This window comes from Rhea americana, unplaced genomic scaffold, assembly GCF_003343005.1.
Source record: "Rhea americana isolate MKP2758 unplaced genomic scaffold, rheAme1 scaffold_129, whole genome shotgun sequence".
Lineage (NCBI taxonomy): Eukaryota > Metazoa > Chordata > Aves > Rheiformes > Rheidae > Rhea > Rhea americana.
In genome coordinates, this window is record NW_028185361.1 from 616,402 (window position 1) to 644,367 (window position 27,966).

At 37.0% G+C, this 27,966-nt stretch overlaps 1 protein-coding gene across 5 annotated transcripts in view; it reads right to left on the reverse strand.

Annotated features, from left to right (window-relative positions):
* Nucleotides 1–21,294, reverse strand: part of DENND4C (DENN domain containing 4C) — a 71,613-nt gene extending 50,319 nt beyond the window's left edge. For 3 of the 5 annotated variants that reach the window (XM_085326217.1, XM_085326219.1, XM_085326220.1), the window contains exons 1-2: nucleotides 21,233–21,293; nucleotides 812–1,139 (exon numbers count right to left, since the gene is read on the reverse strand). In XM_085326217.1, coding sequence (XP_085182343.1) covers nucleotides 812–1,122 — 311 coding nt within the window. In that variant the 5' untranslated portion in view covers nucleotides 1,123–1,139; nucleotides 21,233–21,293. Of the gene's footprint in view, nucleotides 1–811; nucleotides 1,140–3,663; nucleotides 3,680–21,232 lie in introns of those variants that run through there. The other 2 variants (XM_085326218.1, XM_085326222.1) reach the window with 2 other exon arrangements.
* Nucleotides 21,295–27,966: the final 6,672 nt, after the last annotated feature.

Sequence of the window (27,966 nt, forward strand, 5' to 3'; positions counted from 1 at the left end):
CTATGAGGTTTTCATTTACCAATTATCAGAATCTAGCCCCTAAGAGTTTTTGCATGTAATCAAAAGACTAAATGTAAATGTTTTTGGAATTAGTTAACAAGTGCCATAGACGTCAGTGATATAACACAGTAAAATATATTCAAGCATTTAAATATAGTATTAAGAACTCTATAGAAACTTATGCTTCGCACATCAAAAAGCTGTGGTTTATGCCATACAAGTAGCATCAGAGTTGCCAAAAGCCTACACAACCCAGGGTTTGTAGCCAATCATGTCAGAATTTGTAAACAACCATACAAATACTCTGATCTGACAGTAAGGCAGACTACAAGATCATTGGTAGCTGGACAAACTTTAAGCACTTTGATTCCATGTCCTACCATTATTAAGTGGTATGTTTCACACTAAGCATTAAAATGAACTCTGTGAATTAACCATTTTTGTCTTCTAATTTAGATCAAACATTGTATTTTTGGCTTTCCATTACATCATTTCTATACATTAATTTTGTGCTATGCCTTCTTGCCTTTCATAAAACTGTAATTTGTTTCTTATATTTGATTTGCTCCATTATACATTCCTCTTATCATTTTAAACATTATCATTCATTTTAGAGAGGCAGGTTCAATAGRAGATTGCCACTTTTTTTCTCCAAATTATTTTAGAAAGGGAATATTACACACAACAAACAATATAGATAGATCCAAAGAAAATACACTTTTAGAAGTATTCTGACAACTGTTTTTATTATCATCTATGAAGAGTAATAACTTACTATTGAAGGATGAACTAAGCAGTTAAAAAATCTCACCCAATATCAATAAGAGGTGGTTTGTCCCAGCCTCTCTTGTAGCAAAGAAAAAGCTCTGGACTCTTAAGACTCCCATAGTTTAAGTTTGCTTGAAGGGCTGTAGGGGTGGCTTCAATACAGGTGTATCCCTCTGGAACAGTCTCACCAGCTGATTTAATTATCACAGCAATGTCTGTAATCGGAGCTTTTGGATCAGCTGACTTTGTTTCATGGCGGCTTATTTCTTGGTCCAGGAGAGATGCGGTATCTGTATCAGTGAGCCCTGCTACTACAAAATAGTCAGCCACTCGTGGACTTTTGTCTTCTGTCATGGTTAGGTCAGTAATTTCTGGAAAAAATAATGAGAGAAAAATCAAATACTTGGCTTTCATATTAAACTCCTTCCTTCAACAACAATTCAAAGACTTATTTTATTTGCTAAAACTTCTTTAAAATTCCCATGTAGACTTGTAAAGATTTCATGAAAATTCTAGGGCAATTTCACAGCAAACCCTTTCATTTCTGCTGCTCAAGACGACCGCATTATAGGAATTTGATTCCAGTTCTACTGCCACAACAGACACATTTTAGAACAAGAATGCTTTCAACTGATCCTTAAGTGAGATAAAGGAGAAAAAGCTCCTACCAGAGCAGGTATATAGAAGGTTGCTCAGCATAAGATATTAAACCACTCAAATTCTTCACAGGCCACAAATTAATGCAAGTATATCTTACTTAAAGCATCTATGTTTTACTATCATCACACTGAGTAATCTGACTACACAATCATACTGTTATTTATAGAAGAGGGAACAATTCACAGTATATACTTACTAAAGTACCTTTGGCACATTTTACCTATTTTGCTGCAGAATGTAGACTTAATAATGCAATCTTGAGACATGTAATTGGCAACAGTAACATCTGGAAGCTCTTTACAAAAATCACACATCCAAAACCACATTTCATCAGCTGATCAGGCAATTCACATCACTGCTCAGCTGTACATTCCAGATCTGGAAAAAGTTGTTCTCCCAATAGCCTGTTCACTAATCTAGTTTTAAAGTAATGAAATTTAGTTTTATATTAAGAGCAAAATTAGCTTCCATACTGTGCCCAAATATCACAAGTACAATCCCAAATATTAGAACTCAAGAAATTGACAACTACTGTATAAGTATTTCTCTCTCAACTCTTGAAAAGACAAACAATCGCACTCAATACTATTCTAGACTTACATGGAGCTAGGGACCACCTACTTTTGGATCCCTTGTTTACATCATGAAAACTTTTGGGCTTCATCTACAAACTTAAGCAAAAATAGAATCCGTGTTTCTGCCTCTGAACACAAGTCTGCCACAGCTATAGAGGTCCTAGCTACAAAGGAGTGATGGTCCTTCAGTCAGCTGAAGGAAAATTATCATCAGTTACTCACATCTGGCAGGTTTATAAAAAAAATATTGATGCAAGATTATGCAACTATAGCACCTACCACCATGCTATAGTTCCTTGTAATGGGAGGGGAAGGTAGAGAGGAGAAAGAAAATAAAAAATGCTTATACTTACACAAATCTATAGAATCCTTTATTCCATATACCTCAACTTTTGATTTTTTAAAACACTGAAGTGACAATTTCTCAAATTCTTATAATCACAAAAGGAGGAAGCCTACATCCATCTTTCAAGAGTCTTCTCTTCTGCAATTTTTTTTTCACAGTGATTTTCACAACATTACTTCAGTGTTCTCTAAACCCTTTGGCTAACAGCTTTATAGGTTAATCTGAAAACAGAGATCCTGGGAAGACACACAGAAGTGTCTGGCTTCCCTGAAAAAGCACTGGGACAGCAACTTACACGACTGAGTTTTTGTCACAAAATATACAGATCTTGTATCCACAGAAACTACAAAATGTTTGTTCACTTTTGTCAGATGTCTGGTGCCTAGGTTTCTGGAAAAACATAAAGCAACCTGAAAGCCATAATTCCTTGTGAAGCTTCTGAAAGACTTTTGACTACAGGACTTGTAGCAGTTGATCTTGTTTAAATACTATTGTGAATAGCATGGTATTAGTGATAAGCCCTTTCACAGATAACTAGGTCTGCAGGAGGTAATGGCTTTGATCTGATCTCACATAAACCAAAGCTTTCACTAAAAGAGATGATCTGCCACTGCTCATTCCCACCTTTTCTTTTCTTCAGAACTAGAGTCGGTGCAGCTACATAATAAACTGGATCAAGGAACTGCTCTGGTTAAGTGCTAGCCTAGCAAGGCCTGTTTACTGTTCACCCAGAGCAGTTCTCCAGTTATTCCATGTGTCAGCACAACAGCAGTAGCAGTATGCTTCTTTCAGCAGCAGCAGCACTGGCTTGTACTAGATTAACCATAAAACTGCAAGTAATGTCTGAAGTATTTCATTCAGTCTTTTCCACAGAAAGAAANAAAAAAAAAAAAAAAAAAAAAAAAAAAAAAAAAAAAAAAAAAAAACCAAACAAAAAATCTACCCCCCAAAAAAAACTCTTGTTGCTCTTACAAAAGAAACTCTAGCCCAAAACACACATACACATGCCCTGCCCTAAGCCGTAATAAACCATATTCTAGAAATCATTAGTTACACTTAACATGCATGATACCCAACTACAAAAAATACTGCTAAAAACAGCAAAGTAGTTGGCATTATCTGAAGAGCTTTCTAAAGCCAAAATGTATTTTTAAAATGATTCAGTCTTTTACTATCTGCAATGTGTTCAGGCAGCTCAATATCACATTCTCTCAGCGCAAACATTAAAACCTTTCACTCACATTCACACTTAGTGAACAGAGCAGGAAATAAAACAGTAACGATAACAACAGCAAACAATGTCAGAAGTCTCACAATAGCTGGTGTTTTTAATCACAGCTGGATTTCCTGGTATCATGCTGCAATACTTCTCCCTTAGAACACTTCTAAAAGTGGAAGTTTAGCTTTCCTGACTACACAAAGGAGGAAGAAAAGAGAAAAAAAGGACTTTAAAAATTAAAAACTAAAATTTAGAAAGTTAGCATACAAACGAATAGAATCCACTCCAAAGTTTTTTACCACTGGGGGCCAACCTGTTGCAATTGGTTACCAAAATGCACACTCTTTTAGTTAAGATTTTACAACCTTCTTCTAGCTATGGAAATTCTGTGTAATATGTAGCAGGCAGAAGTCAGAGTCATAAGACAATGCAGCTGAGAAACTTGGCACACAACTCTCATATGTCAGCACAACGTTAAGAGACATTTTCAGAATGTTCAAATCCCTCAAAACAGTTCCTCTCTTTTCCATAAGGATAAGAGAAGTAAGATCATAGAATCAGTAAGGTTGGAAGGGACCTCTGGAGATCATCTAGTCCAACCTCCATGCTCAAGCAGGGTCACCTGCATGTTAGACAGGGTTGCATCCAGGCGAGCCTTGAATATCTCCAGAGAAGGAGACTCCACAACTTCTCTGGGCAACCTGGTCCAGTCCTCTGTCACTCTCACAGGGAAGAAATTCCCCCTCACGGTCAGGCAGAACTTCCTGTGGTTCAATTTCTGCCCATTGCCTCTTGTCCTGTCACACGGGACAACTGAAAAGAGTTTGTCCCCATCCCCTTGACACCCTCCCTTCAGGTACTTGTACACATTGATAAGATTCCCCCGCAGTCTTCTCTTCCCCAGGCTGAGCAGGCCCAGCTCTCACAACTGTTCCTCATAGGGCAGGTGCTCCATACACTGGACTCTCTCCAGTAGCCCCATGTCTCTCTTGGACTGGAGAGCCCAGAACTGGACACAGTACTCGAGATGAGGCCTCCCCAGGGCTGAGGAGAGAGGCAGGATCACCTCCCTCCACCTGCTGGCAACACTCTTCCTGATGCACCCCAGGAGACCATTGGCCTTCTTGGCCACAAGGGCACATTGCTGGCTCATGGTCAACTTGTCATCCACCAGCACTGCCAGGTCCTTCTCTGCAGAGCTGCTCTCCAGAAGGTCAGCCCCCAGCCTGTACTGGTGCCTAGGGTTATTTTTCCCTRCATGCAGGACTCTACACTTGCCCTTGTTGAACTTCACGAGGTTCCTCTCCGCTCAACTCTCCAGCCTTTCCAGATTTAAGATCTCAAGTAAACGTTACTCAGCTCTTCAAGAACTTATTTTCCTACTCTAGCAAAAGTTTAAAGCAATAGGACCTCCCAAAAGAGATCTTAAAGTAACCTCTTAATTAATCCATAATTATCTTCTTTATATCTACAATGCTGTTATATTAAACATACATCTGTAAGTTACAATATAGCCACCAAAACATAGAAATAGGATCTTCAGCAGTGTTTAGTAAGTCATTTATTAAATACAATTGAGTCAACAGTTGAACATACATTTAGTAAAAAACATTTAGGAAAACATTATTTCCGTGCACTACTACAGAATATACAGAAAATTTTTCAGTTCTTCCTCTGCAACAACTCATTTTAGTTCGACATCTCTAAAAAGACAAATCTTTACCACAAGCCTTTCATTCCTAGTAAGTCACAACATAAGAGATCTCTCTCTAAACAGGTGGTAAAATAATTGAAGTATAGAATTCTAGCTATTAGTCCACTCTAAACCTAAAAATACTTCAGTTGTAAATTATCCTCCAAGATCTCATCAGAAGATCAGCATAAATCTAGAAATAAATGAAAAATGTGAATACACTTCTAGTAAGCTGACTTAAATGAAATAAGCTGCATAAAGCTGCAAACAGTAGCAACAAGTGGGAAAGAAAGGTTGTTACAGAAGACAAATCTGATAGTTTACATAAAAATGTCATGCATAAGTATGACATTATTAAGTAGAAGCTGTTCTTGGAAACTTGTGTGTATGCATTCACTTCAGAGTAAAAATATCCACTTTTTATACCTAGGAACAGAATATAACAGACATTTTTATAGACAAAAAATAACCTCTCTGCAACTGAAGAAACTTTACTGCTACATACAGTGATACATAGTTTTACTGTATCTTGTACTCTACTTCATTGGAGAAAGAGATGCCTTCAACATTTCTTTCTAAGATAAAGTCTTTCTTACAACTTTTTCCTTCACAACCCAAATGAAGATTTAAAATACTCTTGACTCTAAATCAAAGTCTTGACCTAAGTCACAAATAATAACATTTAAATTACAAAGCACTTTTTGAGCCCGTTTTCAATATAGTCAAGGTCCAAATTATCTAAATAATTGAAAATATTGAACAGATGGTCACASTACCGACATTTTAAATGTTTTTCTGCAAGCGATTAATGAACAGCCCATGACTTCGAAATCTACTAACCTACAAAGCTTACTTTCATTTTCTTTTTGATGCTGTTAATAACCACAAATTACAATGGCAATTATTGTGTGGCAGTGTGCCTGCACAAATGACTGAAGCACTCGTAAAAGATGGGATATTATCCCTAAAACAGCAAATAGTTTTTGAATCAGACTGCATGGAAAATAAAAGTTTTATTCTAGACTGAATTATAACTTCAGCACTTTTTGTATACTGTGGCTGGACTATCTATTCTGTAAAGGGCTGCAGAGTTAAGATTTTTTGGCAATGTAAATGCTAAACAAAATTCAGGACTTCCAAACAAATGTTTTGTTTTGGAAACAAGTTACACTTGGCTATCGGCAGTAAACAAATTAAAAAGAATTAAAATGCATTCTTCTTAAATGTTTATTTCTAAAATAAACTGGCCTAATAACCAAGGAAGACACTGCGTCAGATAAATGAATTAAAACACAAAGATTCCRCAGGATGGATACATGACCATGTGTCAGGAAGACATTTGGACTGTAGTCAGTAGATATAGCAATACTCGTTTACTTGGTATATTTTTTGAACATCAAGCTAGGGAAAACTTACAAAGTCTGTAACAGACACTACCACAGCTACCCCTACTTCTCAGTACAGAACTTAACAAGCAATTTGCCTAAGCCTTTATACATATAACCTCTCCATCATTTGCAGTGAACTGATCAGAAGGGGGAAAAAAAAAATCAGAGAAAAAGTTTACCTTTCTAGAAATGCAGAAATAGCCATTGCTATGGTAGAGAAATATGATCTTAGCTCTTTATTCAACATATTATTTCTGCATCTTTTGCTGAGAACAAGTTACATTACTGAAGAGGGAAAACAGATCAATTTGTCTTTCCACTGTGTATAAGAATTTTCATTTATGCAGTATTTTATCTTAACTTTATACAAAAGCATCAATGAAGAAATGTTTTAAGTGAGTCACTTTGGAAACATCCATGATCCACACTAAAAGCCATATTTAACATAAATGTTAAAGATTTGAAATGCATAATTAGCAAAACAGCGCACTAAAGTGGTATCAGCTGTACTTTACGACTGAAAATGAGGGGTGGAATTTGCAAATGTTTTCAAAAATTTTGTCTTTGAAGACATGTTAGAAGAAGCTAACTCACTGTAATTGACAGCAAAAAGATAAAGTAAGGTTGCACTACCCTTTAGTTCAACCTGTCACACACTTCTCTCAGCACACACTTCAAATAACAAAGTATACTATACAGTATTTTGTAATAGCTGTAAACACAAAGGCATGACAAATTTTATAAGAAGAAATTGATTACACTAGGAAGGTCAATCTTGTAGACCTAAGTGATGTTATTTCAGAACATTAAGTTTCAGTCTCCTGGGAGAAGAGAAGGAACAGCCTGAATTTTGTTTGGATACTGGTTTAAATATCACTAAGGAAGTGAAAAAGATTGTTTATTAAAGCATCTATTTTCTTTCTGAGAAGTTACAATATCACTAAGAATTTTCTAGGGCGTTCCATAGAAATCATATTTAAATACAATGGCCAAAGGACTGAAACAACTATTGCATGTAAAGTACATTTCCACTATTGTGAAGTTCTTAAAAAAAATAGCATCAATTGTATAGGTTTCTTCCTTTTTTATTTTTCGAACTATTTCCTAGTTTATTATCCAATTACAGAAGTGCACAATGAAGTTATTTCTCAATATTAACTATATCTAAGAAATCAGAATGCTTGCTTTTATACTTACTAATTGCTGCAAATACTGTCTTTCTTTAACTGATTCCAAGATATCGAATCTAGTATTTGATGCTTTAAAAAGCAAAGAAAATCATGAATTCTACTTGGCAAATGAAACTTATTTTAGACAGTATTCTTAAACACAAAATATAGATATGATCCTAGTACACAAACATACCTGCATAAGCTTAAATTTAAATAGCACATGCAAAGACAGTCACTAATATAGTATAACCAGAATGCACTAAAGCATACACACAGGGTTTCCAAGTAACTGGCACTCTAGTTGCTTGTTTATTCACAAATGTCTTCATACATAGTTCATATCAGTACATTTGTTCATACTGCAGTCATTTTTAAGCAAGCCCATTTCTACTCAGACAGGCATGCAACTTCAGCTGGTGTAACACATATCAGCTTGGAGCATGTGGGAGAGCAGAAATCAAACCTTACATATGGCAGCACAGATGATTCAAAACCACTACAGAATGTAACATGATAATCTAGAATTTTCAAGAATGTGTTGAAAGAGTTTGGGAGAACTGAGGAGGCTATCAAACACTTAAGATGTCCTTAGCAACACACGCTCACGTGTTACATAGACTTGTCTACATACAGGTTCTATAAAGTATATTCAACTATGTATACGAATATACCATGTCAATTAACAATTAAGGACAAGGTAAAGTAGTGTTACCCCAAGCACACTGTTAGCACCCAACAGGATTTAAAGACAAAATACTGGGGCAGGCATAATCTACAGATCCTTAGCCACCAATATCAATAATCAGTAAGAAAGAAAAGTAATTCCTAGATGTGCATTTGATGACAATATAACAAGCATGTTCTAGAATGTTATATTGTCCTCAGTTATGAAAGGAAACAACAGTTTCAGTCACCTGCTGAATCACAATAGCACTTTAAAAAAATCCTAAGTTGCAAAAACAACTTCATAGAAATGCAATGCCTAAGTTCTACCTGTCTTAACACAACCAGCTGTGGAACAAGAATGGTTGGACATTAACATGACTGAGTCTGAACATGTACATATGCAAATACAGGACCATTCCTTTGTAATGATTTTCAAGGAAATATTTGAGAATGTAATGGCAGAGCTGTTCAAGTAGGTTACAAGCTACAAGATGACTGATTATCTTACAGAAGTCTATAGTATTGTGAAAAAAATAAGGACAAGATGAAAGATAAGAGGCACTGCTTTTATTCGTTAATTGAACACAACAAGTTGTATCAAGGCCTGGTACTGTAAATAAATTGTGCAAGTTTTCAACAATCCAGCTATCAGACATAAAAAACCACGTTCAAAGAAAACTTTTGATTCTGTATTAGTTCTGTGAACTAAAATATTTTTTGATAGCATCCATTCTAGACAAAAATGAATGTAATCAATTTGGCTGGAAAGTTTTCAAAAGTTCATGAGAGACCAGAGCACTACTGTAGGAAGAAAGCAGAAAAATCCTATTAAACAATCTCAAGTAAGAAATCCCTATAAAAACACAGGCACCAAGTCTAGAAACAATAGATCAAACACCTGTGTTTCTGCTCATCTGCACATATAACACTGTTAGCAAGAAATACTAATTTTTGTGAATTACCTCTGCTTCAGGCTTCTGAAATGTCTAAGGCAATCCTACCGCTAGTGCTGAAAACTAAACTGTATCTAAAAAGTTCAATGAATATAGAAACTTGTCAAATTAGTGGACATAATTTAAAATAAAAGACCAAAGGCTAAAACAGCTCAAAGAAGGATGTGAGAAAGGTTGTTCATTAAAGTATCTATTTTGTTTCTTAGAAGTTACAATTTTTCAGAATTGTTTTAGAAATGCAAATGGAAGACTAGTTTAAAATAATTTTGCCTCTAACAGAATACAATCAAGTTCTCCATTATCCTGAGTTTTAACTGCATTTTGTATGCTTCCTTCCCTCCCTCTATGTGCAACTCTTTGGTTTACTTAAGCAAAAATTACCAAAGGAAGTGAGTAAACCAGTCCCAAAGTACTTAGTAAATCAGATTCACAGAAGATACAAAAGTAACCTACTATCATAGGATTCTGTCTTAGGAAACAGAATTGTGGTTTCAGTCAGATTTTTGCAGATTGTCAGAAAATACAGTTACTGTAGCTGAAAAAGTGAGGCAATAATGCAGTGGCATAAATGCTTATATCAAACCAAACAAAACTTTCAAATATATAGTTCTGCAACAGTGGTTTGAACAGCTATTTACAAACTACAATTGATTGAAAATATCACTACATTAATAGATTCTGTGAGTCAGGATGCTCAAGAGCGTGAAAGTGCCCCTCAAATCCCAGAAGAAGAAAAGCGTGCAGGGAAATAAAACTTATTCCAGTCTCTCCTATCTCTACCACACAGTTTATGTTTTCATACTGTACAGTAATTTCAAATTGCTCAGTGGTATAAAAGTCACAGTGGTTACAGATATGAAAGGCTAAAAACATATTCAAAAGCGATCTACAAAGACTAGAGAAGAAGCAGTTGGAAACAATGAAGGAATGTTTGGTACCAATAAATGAAGTTCTATTGCCAAAGACAGAAATAGCAATGGAAAACATGTGAGAAGGGAAGAATGATAATCATTAAGCAGATCAGCTATATTTATTTATTCAGAAGACTGGTTTCATCTTGTTTTGTTAGTGTCRTATGCAAACTGTTCTTTCACATGACAAAAGATGACAATTACTTTCAGGAACTGGAAAACAGCCCAAAAGTTTTAAAGCAAGAAGTACTTTATAGACTTCACTTACTGCCTCAGTTGCAAACTTTAAGTGTTAGCTAAGCTCAGTATTATGTAATGAGTGAAACATCTGCAGCCCTGGAACATTCTTTGTTGGAGAACTCTTTCTGTAATTGGAAACTACTGGAGCAAAGCCAAATATAGTAGCCTGAAACAAAAATGAAACAGTAAAGAAAAAAAAAAATCAAGGGATAATAGTCCATTTGCTAAAAGCCCTCTGAGAGCCCAGATCTCCAATTTTTTTTGTGTGTGTGTTTTCTGGTGCTGGTTTTTGGAGTGGGAGAGGCTGGATTTTCTTTGATTTTGAGAGGGTGATGGGAAAGAAGAGGGAAAAAAAAATGTTTGATTTCAGATTCACCTGAAAGGTTACTCAAAGTAAACTATACACATTTGAGGTAAGAGGTTTTTTCTTGTTGTCCTCTCTACTAAGCACTGAACTGGTTAAGTATTACCATTGAAATTATACTACCAGAATCTGTAATGACAGATATGCCAGATCACAGAATCAATGCTTTAATTTCACTTTTGTTAGCTGTCTGCAATACAACCAACCATATGTTTCCTGAAACTTCATGCTAAGCAGGCTTCCACCATTCCAGAGCATACTTTTACTAGTTTAGGGAAACATTTTCCCCATTCATACCTTTTTGTGAATAAAGCTACAACAGGATGTAGATCATCATTTTTTTTCTACAGATCTCTCCAATAAGAACTTTAGTACTTCAAACACAAGCTGCTTTACCTATACTTTCAGAGCTTTGCAGCCTATCCCCATACTACCAAACACCTTTGCTGTTACCAAGAGGATGACTTCCATTTCTATTTTGCCTGTGTTTCCATTCTCCAGTCACTGAGTTGTATGCTAGCATTTTCATTCTTTCTCTTCTGCTTTTCAATCTTGGAAGGAGATTATTAACACTTCAGAAGTCTGTCTTTTAATCCTCCTACCAGTTTCTCATTAAGAAACTCTCATTTGCCCAAATGCCTTAAAAAAACTCAATTCAAACCAAACACTTAATAGTAGTTAGAATGTTCATGCTTTTTTGTATACAACACCTTTTATCTTATGTCTCAGCACTAAGAAGCTTAGAGGAGGAACTGTCTTTTGTTTTTTAAGGAGCACTAGGTATAGAGAGATTTTGATAAGCAGCACATTTGCAATGAGGTTTTGCATTATCACATCTGCAGCAAATGCAGTAGGAGTACAGGGCAGGTCTTGGAGTAATCCATCTACATCAGTCTCTTCACAGGCCACCTCATGACAAAGTTAGCACAGAAAAACAAACCAAGTATAAAAAGCTTACGCAAAGATATAGTGCCTGACAATTTCCGCCTTCGACTTTCAGAAGCCTTCTCTGTATTGTTAAGTGTTTCCATAAAGGTTCCTGAAAACAAGATCCTTGCTTAGCATTTAGGCTACTCTTTCCATTCCTAAATTTGAAGTGTTATAGTAATCTAAAAAAGTGCACTAATAGGTCAATGATTACCTCCCCTGTCTAACTCTTTTAGATCAACCACATTACTTAGAATAGTCACAAGAAAAGCCATGCACCTACTGCACACCACTCAAAGTTCAATTAAAAGTAGGGGAATGAAAAAACCTTCACAAATAAAAGTCATGAAATAAAACATGTTTCTGAGAAATAAAAGTAATGTGATTCACACACTTCATTGTGACTACAACTCTTGCTCCACAACAAATGTAACAATATTGCTTAAGTCTGCACTGACAAAGGTCATTTTATTGACAAATAAGAAAATCTTTCCATTCTCTAGAAAACCTGATTATGTTTTACTTTGTTTTTCTGTTAAGAAAAGTTTCATTCACTTGTGAAACAACTTGAACATTTACCKTTTTACTACAAAATCAGAAAAACCTTCTCCCTTTCAGAATTCTACAATGCATTTAAAGAAACTTAGGCTTACATCCCTTGAAAGCTCTGGAGAATCAATCCTTACTTTTTGCTTTTGCTCACTACTGTACATTCAATGAACATAGTATCTGAATCCAAAGACTACAACACAGTTTTCTGCATGTATGTCAAATGTGAGGTCATAAGAGTATCAAAATAAGTTTACTGTACAAAATTCTGAAAAAAAMCAAAACATCATGAAACAGACTATACTAGAAAGATGGTAACACTTACAGAGACAAATGTATTGGTAACTATTTTCCTCAAGCAACAGGAAATATGTCAAAGCATAGCAAGGCTGAGATTTTCTGTATCAGTTAATCTTATAATTTACTAGATGGGAAGTAAGAGACATTGCACGTTTTGACTATTCTCATAATAGTATTATCTACACTCAAAATATCCATATTGTATTTACTTGGTGCAGTTCTCAGACTAAATATTTAAAGGAAACTTGACTTTCTGGCATTAAATGCATAGATTAGAAACTGTAATAGTGATCTGGTTGGAGTACTTTTAAGAACATACCTGCTTAGTTAAATATACACATTGATCAAGGAAAAAAAGCCAGTCTTTTTGAACGTTTCTATCAATATTACTAGCAATAACAAACACATCTGTCTAAAAACGTGGAAAAACAGCCCTCCAGAGAACCTAAAAACTTACGTACAGTAGAATTGTGAAAGCAAAGTTTAATATTCAAGTCAAATTTTCTATTGTGCAAAGAGAAAGCAATGCTAGAAGTGAACTGTATTTGCTTTTTAACATTGTTGTGCCCTTCATATTATTATTACTAACTTTATTATTTGCAAAATTCATTTCTGTCATAATTTAGCTCATGCATTTGTCTTTCCATTTAAAATATTCATGATCATTATTTAATATTAATATCTATTGATATTAATATAGTTAATATGATTTAGTAACACACATCATAAATGAAAGTAAGTACCTCCCCTCAAAAATCTATTTTCTTTTTCACTGTAGACTATGTGACTACTGTGGACATGATTCACAATTGCTAGTACTACTATTTCTAGTTTAATCATCTAAGAATGCATAAATTTGATTTACTGGTCTGGTCTCCATTTTTTCCAACCTGCTTAGAAATTCAACCAGGACTCCATTTCTAGGGTTTGTTCCCAAACAAACTGCACAACAGCACAGCCCCAGCACTCTACCCTATGTCCAGTAGCTGGGGCATGATACAACATAAGAGACCCCTACATCCATTTCGTTGCTCAGGGTGGACTGGAAATCACATTTCTGACTTTGCAAGAAAGTAAAAGTGTCATCATTAACTGTACAGTGGAACACATCAACATAGGAGAATGAGGATGTTCCCTTACAACGTATCCGGTAGCAGATATTTAACATTACTGGCTCTGGGAGGAAGCAGGTAACAATAGCTAGCAGCCATATCATATCACCTGCTAGGTGAGCCATCAGCATTTTAGTCCCTCCTCCAAGGGGAGCATCACAGAACCCTCTGTAACTCAGTTTTAGTGCTTTCTATTGATCTGAGCATCTTTTCCCTCCTCCTTCTGCCATGTGTTTGCAGGGCTAGGGCAGCACCAATGCTCATTACAGCCAGAACAGTACAACTAGAGTGATATATGGTATCTTTGCACTACTCAGTCTGGACAACTCAAAAGGAAAGTGTTTTAACTCAGAAATCTAATCAATTTCCCTCCTACTCTCTCTCAGGAAGTGGGGAAATCAAACAGAGTTGTGACAACTCTTCAAGCATTAAGAAAAGCTCAGTAGGGTACCTAAAAGTCAGCAGCAAAACCTGAAACCAACTTTTTCTTCTGCAAGTTTGAAAAACTTTCTGCTGATGAAAAGACATTTATCACTCAACAAAGTATTCTACTGAATACCAGAGCCTTTGCTTAAAAAAGTAAATCCAGGCAGATCTCCACAAGTACATCCACACCAAGCCTGAGTGGTATTTTATCTCTGCTGCAAACACCACAATGCTATAAAAGAATTCTGTAAACCAAGCAAGTGTGCCAGTTAAGGGAAAGATGTTTTTGAAAAGGTACAGAGGTAATTATGCACTTGAAGCTTAAAGCACAACTTCCTTTCTCAGACTGCACATTACTGTCCATTAATACAGCTAGCAAAACAGCTGGAAGTTAGAGGAGTGATTTACAATAAGACTCTTAAATTTTTAAAAGAATCTGATCATAAAGACTAAGAAGAAAAGGTTTTGAGATACACCATACATCTGAAATCTCACTGAAGAAAGGAGGAAAGCTATAAAAAACCCCAACAAAATAGCTTAATGTGACAGGATTTGTTTTGTTTTCTTTGAACTATACTGAACTGTTGCATTACTAGTCATTACATTTGGGTTATGATGAGTCACTCACCACAAAAACTTAAGGTCTTCACATCTAGTTACCTTACAAGAAGGTGGCAGAAAACAAATGTTAGAAGCAAAACGGCAACAATGCATACATTGGTTTGAAATGACACTGCCTTTGTAAGAATGCATGAATCACCCTGTGCATTTTTGGTAAAGATAAACTTTCTATTTGGTCTATCCATTCCTGAGGAGCATCCTCTCTCACTTACCAAGCATGTTGTACATTTGGCTTATTTCTGAAAGGAATACCCAAAAAGCCTACTCTTCAGAGAAGTATATATATTCTGATAAAAGCCTCAGTGTTGGTAGAACCAGATTTCAAACAAAAACAGTTTTGCTGAGTCTGTTCTGTTTGTAACTAATTCGTATGGGTATAAAAATCCCACAACTCTGCTTATATAGCCTGTTAGCATAGAAAGCATTAGTGGTATGTTCCTCCTGTTTTATTCAAGGAACAGGAAAACCTATCTTGTACAGAGAGCAATGCTTCTCAAACCCTAAAGCAAGGGGGGAAAAAAAGGGGGTGGGGGACAAAGATGCATCCCCAAGGTTATGTAAGAATTTACAATCAGAAGAAACTTCTACATGTTCTCAAATATTTCACTGAGGAGTCTAATATCAAGAGTCAAGTAAACATTATGCAGATGATGTATAGACTTGCTTTTTCTAGTTTCATTAAAAACATAGAAAAAAATTACATGTTTGTGCAGTTAGGAAATGCTCCCTTTTATGTCCTGCTTATACTTTAACATTCAAAACTTAAAGCAAATCCAGATGTAGCCTATAAGAAAATAATTACACCAGTGATTTTTTTCTAAAATTTGATCCCCATTTCTTTAACAAACCAGATCTACACAAAATAGTACTTTATGATTTACAAAAACTACAAGAAAATGATTTGTATTCATTCTCCTGCTATATCCAAATTTAACAAAACTTAAAGCTCCTTTGTGAGATCTATTTAGAAAGAAAAATTTAACCCCACATAGTTAGCTTTTTTAGGGTCTTTGCATAAAAAGTAGAAAGAAGAGTTTCAGAGAATAACTCAGACCACCTAAATTTAAACTTCCAACAGGATTTATTTATACATTTTTACTTATATATTTAAACTTTCCTCTAAGAAGTAAGTGGGGGATTGCAGAAAAAGAATACAGACCAGAAAGATGCGCCTCCATAATAATCTAAATCAACTGCAGTGAATATCTCTTTTCAGTCACCCCTTCAGCACTTTCAGAGGCTTAGCAGTTGTAAGTGCGTGCGTGCTTTACAAGCATTAAACATCTTCTCAGGCCATCCACATCCTTTAAATGATTTTCTTTGGTGACCGTGTAGCTCCTAATGATTTTCTTTGGTGACCGTGTAGCTCCTTTTTTTTTTTTTTTTTTTAATGATTTATTTTAAGGAAACCTGCAAAAGATACTGCCTATGCCTTCAAAAACAAACAAAACACAAAAGCAAAAAACAAAAAACCCCCCCAAAAAACTCCCAAAATCAAAACCAATCAAATAAAACTCAGTGTATTTATTTGATTTCATATTAACATCAGAGTAATTTTCTGCTGCTTGCATCTAGATAACGCAACATTTTATATTCTCATTAGAGTCATTCAGTACATAAAATGCTACTAGAGAGCACTCAAAATGGCAAAAAAATAAAGAAAGGGCAGGAACAAATTATTCCCTAATCCAGGCAAACTGCTGCTGTCACTTTCAGTGACAGCTGGTTTATCAGCTGCTGAAAACTGGCCCCACCTGCTTTCAGATTTTGCAATAGTTCCATTCAATGATTATAGTAACTCACCAAAAAACCTGTTGCTATGACTCAGCAGTTTGTCTTATTTTTCCTTTCTATAACTTTCTCTTAAATTCAGCCTTTTATCTTGTAAAAGTGTCAGCGCTTACATGCACATAGCTATATACGACTCCCTTTCTTGCTTTCTCCCGAAACGTTAAGTGCTTGAACCAAGTATCCTTCATATACTCATCCTAGTTAGCTATCACTAGTTATTGTGGTTCTTTCAACTTCATCCACCTTTTTATCCCTAACTACTGGAGTCCTTAATTATTCACTGCAAATAAACATTTCCCACGAAAAGCAAAAAAAAWATGTTGATTTACCGATTATTATTCTCCCTTCTGAAATCAAAAAGATATACTTTACACCTTATACAGTAAAAATGGAGCCCATTTTACTCACAAGATTTCAACCTGTGTGAGGTTTCTTATCTAGAGGAGAGTCTAGTTTCTTCCCCAAAAGAAAAGGAAAAAAAAAATAGAGCTACGCTATGTGACACCAGGCACATGCAGCATGGGAAACACAGGGGATAAAAAAAATAGGAGTCTTTCACCAGTCACACAATGCCTCATCATGAAAGACTTGGAAAGATGAAGAGCACTGAAGAACATACTAGTGGCTCAACTTCAGATCAAGTATTACTGATCAAAGGTTGTAATTAATCAGAAAAGCAAAAGCTATCACTGAAATGCTTAGGTCTTGAGAGATAGCAAGAACATAAGGCTTACTTGCATCTCATGAAAAATAGCTAAATTTTGTAGCAGAACCACAATTTATTCACTGCCCAAAACACTTCCATTTTAAGAGGAAGAAAGCTTCTACTATTCTGGAGGCTTGCAATTGTAAACTCAGCTTTTGCAGCTACAGCTGAACAGCTTAATTTGCAAGTCAATTCCTGATTTACACTATTTTTAACATCTTTTAGACAGGCTTTTGGTTGATGCATGGAAAACATCAAGTCTCTTTAGTGAATTTTTTTTTTTTTGAGAGTAAAAAAAACAGTTTCACAAAATGTGAAGATGAAAGCAGAGTATGGTAAAACTGGCTGGTTGTATTAGCTAAAATGAAGTAAATGGAATGTTTTAATGACACGCAGACAAACTTTAAACACGAAATTACAGGTGCATTTTTACTGTTCTCTATAGAAATAGCCTTGAGTTTGCTGATCAAAAAAAAGTGAAAACAAGAAGTTACATGCATAACCAGAGAACGTTATTATAACCTTTGCTATTCTGAAAATCCTTTCAAGTTTCACTACGAGATGCCAAAAGAAACAATAAGCATCAGGACCACATTTTTACCCTTGAGGAAACTGTAAGCAGCATGAAACAGAATACAGTGCTAACCAAGACAAATCTTACTACTCCACTCCAATTTGGAATGCATTACCCAATGTAAATGTATTCTTAAAAACTTTTAAATGAGAAAATCTGTACACACAGAAATTATGACAGGTATAGCCACAAGGATAACTAAATAGGAAACAGTCAGACTCTGCCAGAACCTTGAACCATCTTGAACTCACTCACTTAGCATCTAAAAACTATTTGCACAGAGGTCAAAGTTGTAAACCTTTATCTCCACAAACCTGCAGAAACAAATCACTGTCATTATCATCACTGAAGTAGAGTACTGTCAACAACACTATTTTATTTTTCATCTAACAGGAAAGAAGCAGCATCACATTTCTGTGTAACTGAAGGCAATACGCTACGTTCAGTAATAGACTTGAGAGGGATAATTTTTGTAGTAAGTCAGAAGCTGCAGAGTAGATCAAAGCCCAAAGACTTCAGTTTACAGCCTCCAAGAAGCAGAGAGGAAATCAGGTCTCATGCCGCACAGTACAGCTTGGAAGGCAAACTAACTCTCATTTTACAAATCTGAACAAGCACTAATGAACAACCATCTGCCCAGTCAGGTGGGAAACAATTTAATAACACAATTGTGATCCTCACAAAATATTTTAGAGTTCTTCCACCCCAAGATCTTCAGCATCATAAATACTACAAAACTATATTGAATAGTATTCCAGAAAATGGTATTCTGAAGATAGATAATCCACTCTTTGGGATGGCAAGAGGCAGAGGAAGTTGAAAAAATAATAATAATCCCAATAGACAGTCATTTCTACACTGAAAGCTACCGCTAAACAAAAAGATACTAAAGATGCTAGATTTAGGAGGTCACAACACTTTTTTKGGGGGGGAGGGGGAAGTTTACTCAGAAGACTAAGTCAGACAAAAAAGGGGATACTACTACATAAGACTAACAAAGATCACAAAGCATGCCAAATAGTTTTCACACGGGGAAAAAAAAATTGCTTTCTGCCTATAGCTATCACTGAAATCTTTCTAAAAGATTAATAAGAGACCTGATCTTACATAAAAGTCAAAAAAGATTATCTTACCTTCCTGTAATGACTTTCTCAGTAACACCTTTCTCACCTCAGTCTACTGAAACTTTATTCATTTATTATTTTTAAGCAAACACTGATGTGTGTGTCAAGGCTAAGTCTAGATCTTAGTTGTCAAAAAAAAGGAAAAAAAAAAAAACACACATCAGAGTTGTATTCCAGATCTAGTACCTCTACTACAGGTTCAGGAATGGAGCTCAGAAAGAATTAAGTTTAAAAGGATACCATTTTGAGCACTGTATTTTAAAAATATGTAGCACTATTACTCCAAATGGGAATCCACACAATCTGAGTCAAACAATGATCCATATCTTCGTTTGTATAGCTCAGTTTTGCTTGCTTTAAACAGCAGAGAAGGAAACATTTTAATTCATAAGAAATTATCAAAAAATTGCATATGAGAACAATCTTACATACAGTCTTTGACACTTAAACAGAAACATTATGGAAGATATGGTCCAAGAATAAATATAACCAGAGACCCCATTACATTAATTTTACTATTGAGAGCCCAACCTTAAAGTTGAACTGTCCAATTTAGATATTTAAGAAATTTCTACCTCATTTTCCCAATAAATCTGATTCTTGAGATTTTAGACAGTAGTAAGCATGTGTATGTCCGGTAACCTTTTCTAACACAAAAATCTTAAGTCATATAGCACTCAATATTTATATTCTGGCTTCTGCTGTACTCTTTCAGTGCACTACTCAAAACAAATGCATTATTAGCATTTCATATTCATGGAAAGAGTATAGAGCAGCTGGCAAATAAAAAAAAAAAAAAAAGACTTACAGTCACATATTTTTTGTATCACATATTTGAAATATATACGCTAGGCTGGTTAGCTACTAAGATTGCTCATCACTGCTTTTCACAACAAAGCCAACAAAAAAAAAAAAAAAAGTTTCCAGACCATTTTGCAAATAGATATGAAGTAATTTGCATTCCATCATTCTTCCCACCTAGAAAACACAGAATTTACTCCCTCAACCTTTAACATGACACCTTATAAGTGAAACAAACTTTTTCTAATCTTGTGCTTAGCAGACACAAGAAAATACCCCTCAAAAATCACTAAAACAAATCATTGTCTTTTTATTAACATGCATGGGGGCTAAAATTTAGTTTGGCAAAAAAACGCCACAGCAAGCCAAAAAAAAAATGCAACAAAGACAAGAAAAAAAAGTCCTCTAGAAGCCAAACCAACTATAACTCAGAGGGAAAAAAAAGACAGACAAAAGATCAAGTATCCCATTTGTTTACAAACTAAGCCCTCATGCAAGAGATCTTAAAGAGAATTAAATTTGTCTAGAGCATTAAATTTGAAATCAGTCCACTACCAATTATTTCAAGTAAGACGATCCACATTCGGAATATGCTCGATTAATCTTTCCTAGCAGCAAAAGATGGGACAATTATATCAAAAACATTTTTATAGAACAGGTATTTTATCTAGATTTAACATAATTTTGTGTAGCTTTTGGATGCTTTCTGAGATTGTAATATCAACAATGTATCGGACACTCAGGAAGATAACAATGTTTGGTGTTTAACAGCACAGCTAATCAGTTTCAATCATATTTAAAACTTCTGACAGGAAGGCACTAATATATCACCAGACCCTACTGCTACACAGTAGTCCTCAAATTATCTAGTCACTATCAGATATCCCTAGATGATGGTGCTGGTTGATTGGATTTCACGGCTCTAGCGATTTTTTTGAATCTGTAGAACTAATCTGGAGGTTATATAAGCCGACAAAAACAGCTTCCAAAACATAACATGACTATTGCTAATGGTGCCTTTATCACTGGAGTGGGGGCGGGGAAGGCGGAAAACTACTATTCAAGCATCATTCTAACAACCATGACACTGCTGTTCAAAACCTACATTTCAGCACAGCAGTAAACCCTGGCCGTTCAGACATGCTAGCATTTCACACAGCAGCAATAGGTACTTCATAGAAGCAAGAACTAAGTATCTGGAGCTCTCATTGCTGTCTGAGCACTACTGAGGGGCCTCGTTTCAAGCAAAGGTTAAATTCACTGACGTAGCAAGCTAGGGGTGGAGCTGGCACATGTTAAAGGAGAAAAATGGAGAAAAAAAATGCTGGCGCTGCCCAGAGACTCACCTGCAGCGCCTGCCACCTGTGCTGGGCTGCCTCAGCCGCTTTTCCTCCCCAGCTAAGCCTCCCACCCGCCGGGCGTCAGCCCGCACACGGCGCCCGCCGGGCACCAGAAGACACGAAGGAAGCGAAACACACCCATTCGGAACAGTTGCGACGAATGGGAGCACGGAATTCAATAATAATATATATATATATATATATATATTAAAAAAAAACAAACAAAAAAACCCTCCGCCCTCCCCACCCTGCGCAGCGTGGTGGAATGGCCAGTCCCAGCGAGGGGAGCAGCTAGGCAGCTCTAACTGGGGAAGAGAAGGAAGGAGGGAAAATACGAGCCCTTCCCGGGGACTAGCTCGGCGCTAGGGAAACACGCCACACGTCCTTCCCTCTCTGGCGGAGAGGAAAATTTCCTGCGGAGGTGGAAGGGGGAAGGAAGGGACGGGAAGGCATTGGTGCCCCCGTCCCCCCCGCTATAGTGTCAGCTTCCTGCCGCGCCCCGGGCAGGGGGCAGTGGAAGAGGGACGCGGCGCCAGGTCCAGCTCCGCTCCCCGCCTGTCAGGCCTGGTCGCTCCATCCCTCCCTCCCTCCCTCCCTTACTCCTTCCCCCCCCCAGTGGTCGCGGCGCTCCCGCCCGGCGGCTTCTTCCTGCGCCTGAGTCGCCTCAGGAGCAGCCGGACCCGCCGCCGCCGCTCCTGTTTCAGGAGGAAGCAGCCACCATGTTACTTTCTCTCCCGCAAACGCCTACGGGCGGCTCCAGGGCCCGCCCCGAAAGGAGGTGGCGGCGGCCGGGGTAGGGGAGCGCCGCGCCGCGGCCAGGGGGCGCCTGAGCGCAACGGCTGCGGAGAGCCGTTGGCGGCGTCACAGAGGGCGGTGGCTGCGGCGCGGCGCCGGCTGTTGGCCGTTGGGCGGCGCCCGCCCGCGCGTGCGGGGGCGGCGGGTGCGTGGCGGAGGGCAGGGCGCCGAGGGGTGGCTAGCTCTGCGGGGTTGCCCCTCTGCCCCGGGCAGGGCTTCCCTGGGCGGGGGGTCTGCGAGTGCTCGGTTTGTAGCAGGAAACAAATGGTGGGGACCGCAGTAAGCCGTTTTAGCCCTCTGCTGAGGCAAGGCTACTCGCTTTGTAAGTGATTCTCCTAGCCCGTTTTGTGGCAGGTGGGAAGCTGCCTGGTAGGATCACATCAGCAGGGATGTGCCCGAAGCGCGGGAGGGAATTTCATACCCCTGAGGTACCCCTCAGTGAGCGGGGGCTGCAGTAAGGGATCTCCCACCCCAGTGACCCTGCGCGGTTCCTCCTGCTCACGGCGGGGTGCTCTGTCTTGGCAGAATGGTTATTTGATCCTCCGACTCGCATCCCCAGACAAATGAGTAGCAGATAGAAGATGGGGCAGCACTGTCGGCAGGAGCGGGTAAGTGCCTACTGATGTGCTGCACTCCAAGGATTTTCAAGTACAGGCCTAACTGCGCTGCAGCTCGCTGCCTTGGAGCCTTCCTGACGAAGTAAATCAGGATGGYCCTGCCTCGTGTAACAAGTCACAGTGCTGTGTCTTACAGGAGAGTTGATAATTGAAAGGAGGATGCTTTCTATTCAAGAACATACATATATGGAAAGTGTAGGAGCTGCTGTATTCAAGCTGACATGCACCATACTAACAATGGCAGTTTTTAAAAGTTCAACATTCTCATCCAACACACAGAAGGATAAACCATTATCTGATCTGCAAAGCAATGTTTCAGCAAGCTTTCTTGATTTCACATTTTTGACACCTTGCAGGATAGGCTTTTGAAGCTTTACAAATCTATAAGTATTTATACCACAGCACAGTCAAGCAAACTGCATTCATCCATTAAGACACTATGGCTTAATGCTGTTATCCATGCTGATATTTGCCATTAGACACTAAGAATCTCTTAACATCTGCAATGTTGCTTGAACATTGTGGCAGAATACAGTAATTATGTGCTGAATAAATATGGTACAGTTAATGCATTTCTGTAATTTTAACAGTTTTTAGCACTAACGTTTCAAATATTTCAATTATATTTCAAATATTTCAATTATATTTCAAATATTTCAAATGGAGAAGTATTAGAAGTCAAAAATATTCATTTTACTTTAAAGCTCTTGTGTCTTTTCAGTTAAGGGCTGTGTTGTTGTTATTGCTTTGCAACACCTCAGTGCCAAATTTACTGCACAAATTATTGAAGTCCTGCAGAAAGATTAGAGTGATACAAGTCTTACTCATCTATATAATCTTCAAGAGACTTCAGTGGGCTTTGATTGAAGGACACAGTGCACAAGTCTCCTCTGAAGATATATCCACCCTTCTTGAGCATATCAGTGTTGCAGTCTTCATGTGGAGTTATGAAAGACAGCTCTCAGCAAAGAAGGGCTTCCTTTTCCCTTCTGGTTACACATTTCTATTCCTTCGCACCAGCTGAAAGCCTCTAGGCCTTTATTAGTACAGTTCACTAACCTGTCAGAAAATCAAGCTTTTTTTTTGGGGGGGGGGTTCTTCTGTATTTGAGAGTTGAATATGCTCACAAAAAAAGAAAAAAAATCATAAAACACTGCATACCACAGCTGGCACTAGGTAAAGCAGACAGATGTAGAAAGAAAAAATGAAATGACCATCTTTTTGGTAGCAATAAACCCCTATATTGCTCAAGCCATCTCCTGTAAGTTCACCCTATCCAAGGGACAAAATGAGGCCAAGAGAGAAGGAACTGATTTATGTTTTTGGACCTCTGTAACCCAGAGAGGTACACAATGCTCCTTGCAACTAAGAGTGATTTTTCTGAAGTATCATGAGTAACTTGATCCATCCTGCCCTTACTCTTTATCCTTTAACAGCAGCRGTTATTCTAAGCATCAATGATATTTTTGTTCAGAAAATAGTACTCCAAGTGCATGCTCCTACTAAACAGCTGCTGACTTATCCTCAGAGTCTGTAATTTAAGAATTGGACATTACAGCAAATAATTCAGTTTCATTTCATTCTGAATATTAAGAAAACCTCTGTTCATTACAGGTACAGGTTTCAAGAACATTTTCATGACATTCATTTGTTGTCAATGGAAGTCCCTGTATCTTAGCCTCATTGGAGCAAGTAATATGTTTATTCTGGCTGTTTCTGACATGCACAGGTGAAGATTCATGCAGACAGAGTCTATGATAAACTTGCTTTGAATCCCTTGGAAATAAAAATAATGTAATCTTTACAGAATTCTAAATGAGCACTTGACAATTTCTTCTTCTCAGGCCTCACAGTAAGACTTCATTCCTTAATCCTGTAATTGTCTCTGCAGTCCTATGAATTGTGGATGCGATGCCAGAGACCACTTGGTCTTACCTGGCAATTAGAGCTGGCACATGTAATAGTGATTTTGTCCAGAATGTAAATAAGAAAAATAAATGAAGATATGGTTGCCTGCAGTCCCAAGCAGTTCTGCTAATAGGAGTCTATTCAAAAAAAAAAAAAAAAATGCTTGAAGCAGTGCTGGCACTATAGCATGTGGAAGTTTGTATCATTGTTTACTTGTGAATAACTACATAAGACAGAAAGTGCTGGGTGGAAGTGTTTCATCTTATTGTACAACTGGTTGTGATTTTGCAGTATTCCACTCAGATTGTATGACAGAGAGTGGAAACTGAAGAATTGCATGTTCATTCTGGCTTTAATCATGTAATCAGTGACATATAGAGACATGATGAACATACATAGCTTCAGCTTAAAAATGGGTATCTCTGCTTTACTCCAGTTAAAAATGTTACAGTAACTGACAACTCTGTATCAGCAAAATCCTCTGTCTGAAAACTAACATTTTATCTGAAAGTGTCAGAATCTCAATCTAGCCATCTAAATTTCCTCCAAGTGTCACTGAATTTTAAGATAAAAACCCTGGTTACAGGCTATTCTTGGTGAAAAGGTCTTTAGAAATAACAGCAAAGGAGCAGAAGGATCCCTTTCTTTGTACAGTCTTCTTACACTCTTAACATGCTGGCCCAAAGTTTTGAATATTCTGGAATTGTATCTTGAACTTCTTTGAGAAAAGGGGCAGGGTTTTTTAAGATGATGTATCTTCCTAAGGCTTTCTCTCTTCATTTTTCTGGACACATCTGTTCTGTTTACCTTTAAAAGCTCTAACTTACATATTTTCTGTCTCCAGCTTAGAAGATTGTGGTCCTTAGCTTTTAAAATGCTCATGATTCCCATAAGCGTTATTTCTTATGTGAATCCTCAGTAGTTGAAAAAGATAGGTTACTGTTTCAACTAAAAAGGATTGAGCATAGTACTTCGTGGTTTTGAAAATAGTTTTAAATAAGTACAAAATTCTTCTAAGCATCTATTTCTGCTAAAAATCTCCATTGTGATATCTTCACTGTTAACTTTTTCTTTGTTTTTTAGCATGTTCATGGATTAACTATTACACAGCTGTCACTTCTCTCTGAACTGAATGTTCTGTATACTGTGTGCAAAGGTGAACTGTTCAGCCTGAGCTGGTGAAACACAAGTGGTTTTCTAAGTATACTCTGATTTATGATTTCTATTATGTAAGATTGCTCAGATTAATTAATAATTAATCACTCAGATTAATTAATAGATTAACTCTTGAACTAAGTTTTTTTAGAGTTTGGGTCAGTTTATGTTGACTTGCTGTACTACTTCTCTATAACCTTAAATCTTCACTATTTTGTCAGAAAGTCATCAAGGATAACTATATTTATTCCATTTGGACTTTTGTAATGCAAAAACAATTAAAACTGAAAGACTGTGAACTTGCTTTCATTTCTCTTACACTTGTATTATATAATATATTTAATAGATAAATAACAAAGTAAGGAGAATTTCTTTATAATTCATAATAACCAGAAGATGCTGATAGTCTGACAGAAATGATTATCAGTCCTTGTAGAATACTGTTTTGGCAAAGATTGGTATTTTATACTGAAAAGGCAATGTTAGGAAAATAGATCTATAATTTGGTTTATAGACTGTATGTTTTCAGGTAAATGTATTGAAAATACCTGGAGGAGAATTTGTACAAAGAGACTGAAATAACATGTTCAGTTTATCAAAAGATAGGAGGTGACTTGATTAGAATGAATAAGTAGCTTCACAAAGAGTAAATAAAGCTTTTTAATTCAGAGAAATGTAACAAGAAATAATGGCTAAAATATTTCTCAATTGAATTTATATGGTATTATAAGGCATAGTTCCTTACTGTAAAATAATAACCAGTAGAACCCACTGAAATATGGTAAATACTTCATTCCTGGCTACTTCTCTGGAAAGAGGTTATTTACTCCTGTAGTCTAAAGAAGATTGTATGAGCTAATAATTTATTTTGGCTTCAACATCTATGAATAATCCTGACATTGTCTCTGTTTTTTAAAAAAATAGAGCCGACTTAACTAGCTTTTTATTGGTGCAGGGAGGACTGATTGGAAGTACATAAAAAAATCATTTAATATTTTATCTATCCTTAAAAAACAGATTAAAGGTAGATGTGGAAAGATTTGTAAATATTAATAGCAAGTTCTTTGTTAAGTCTCACAGGTAATACTGAAAATGGGTGCACTCCTAGAAACTGATAAAAAGGAAGAGGAAATAGGGCCAAGTAAATATACTATTATCACCATGTTGCTCTCTTCATTTAAGAATTAAAGGAGCAGCACCTCTTAACACTAGGGAAATGCAGAATGACAGCATTGGATCATGGAACTGGTTGGGGGCTAGAGCTGTTGTGAGGGTGATTACACCGCTCCTCTTGTTGATTCTTCCTTGCTACATCCCCTGGAATCTAATCTCAGTGGCAGCCATGTGGCCTCAACCTTTTTACTCTGCAAGATTATTATGAGGGCAAAGCTTCCTATTAAGCAGTTCTCATGCTGGGATTTTCATCTACATCCTAGTGAAGACTATGTTTAAAATAGTCACGTGTGTTAAAGCAATCTGACCCATTAACTCAGGTTGTGATTCCACAAGCACGGTAACTCAGTTTAAGATGGGACCCCCATCACATCCCAATCTCCAGTTCCTCATTTTCGTATTATCTCCTTTATGCTGGTTTATGGCCTTGTGCGGTGAATAAAGCCAGGCAACTGCTAAAAAAAAAAAAAAAAAAAAAAAAAAGGCAAGTTTAGTATGGAGTTGGTTAGTTTGCTTGTGGCTGCACAAATACTTTTACTAGCAAAAGAAAGACATCAGCAAGGGCAGAGGCATTCCTTTCAGAGGCTGGTCAGTCAGCTAGAAGAGTCCATCAGAAACCACCTTGCAAAAGTATTTAGTTGCATACTTAGCAGATCTAGTTACTGTGGAAGCAGATAAGTAGTGTTTGAGGTATGGGACACTGCATAGAGTTGCCTCATCTGGACAGTTCAGGCTTCTATAAAAAAGTATAAAAGCTTACCTCTTGTGGAATGACTCAGAAGCTAGATCACCTATTGCCATTTTAATTCTGGAAGTGCATACCTGAAATCCTTTGCTCAAGGGAAAAATAGTGAAAACAGTAGAGTTTGGTCTTTTGTTCCGGTACATACATAAATACATCAGATGAGTGTGGTATGCATTTTTTTTTCTTTTTTTCTTTTTTTTTGTCCTTTCACAGATCTTTTCTCGTTTACTATAGCACTTTACAGGGAAAAGGGCAGAAGGTCAGATGTGAAGGGAATAGGTTGCATACAGAGGCTGCATTGTGTGTAGAAGTGGGTTTGATCCTGTTGGAGAATCTTAGAGTACAGA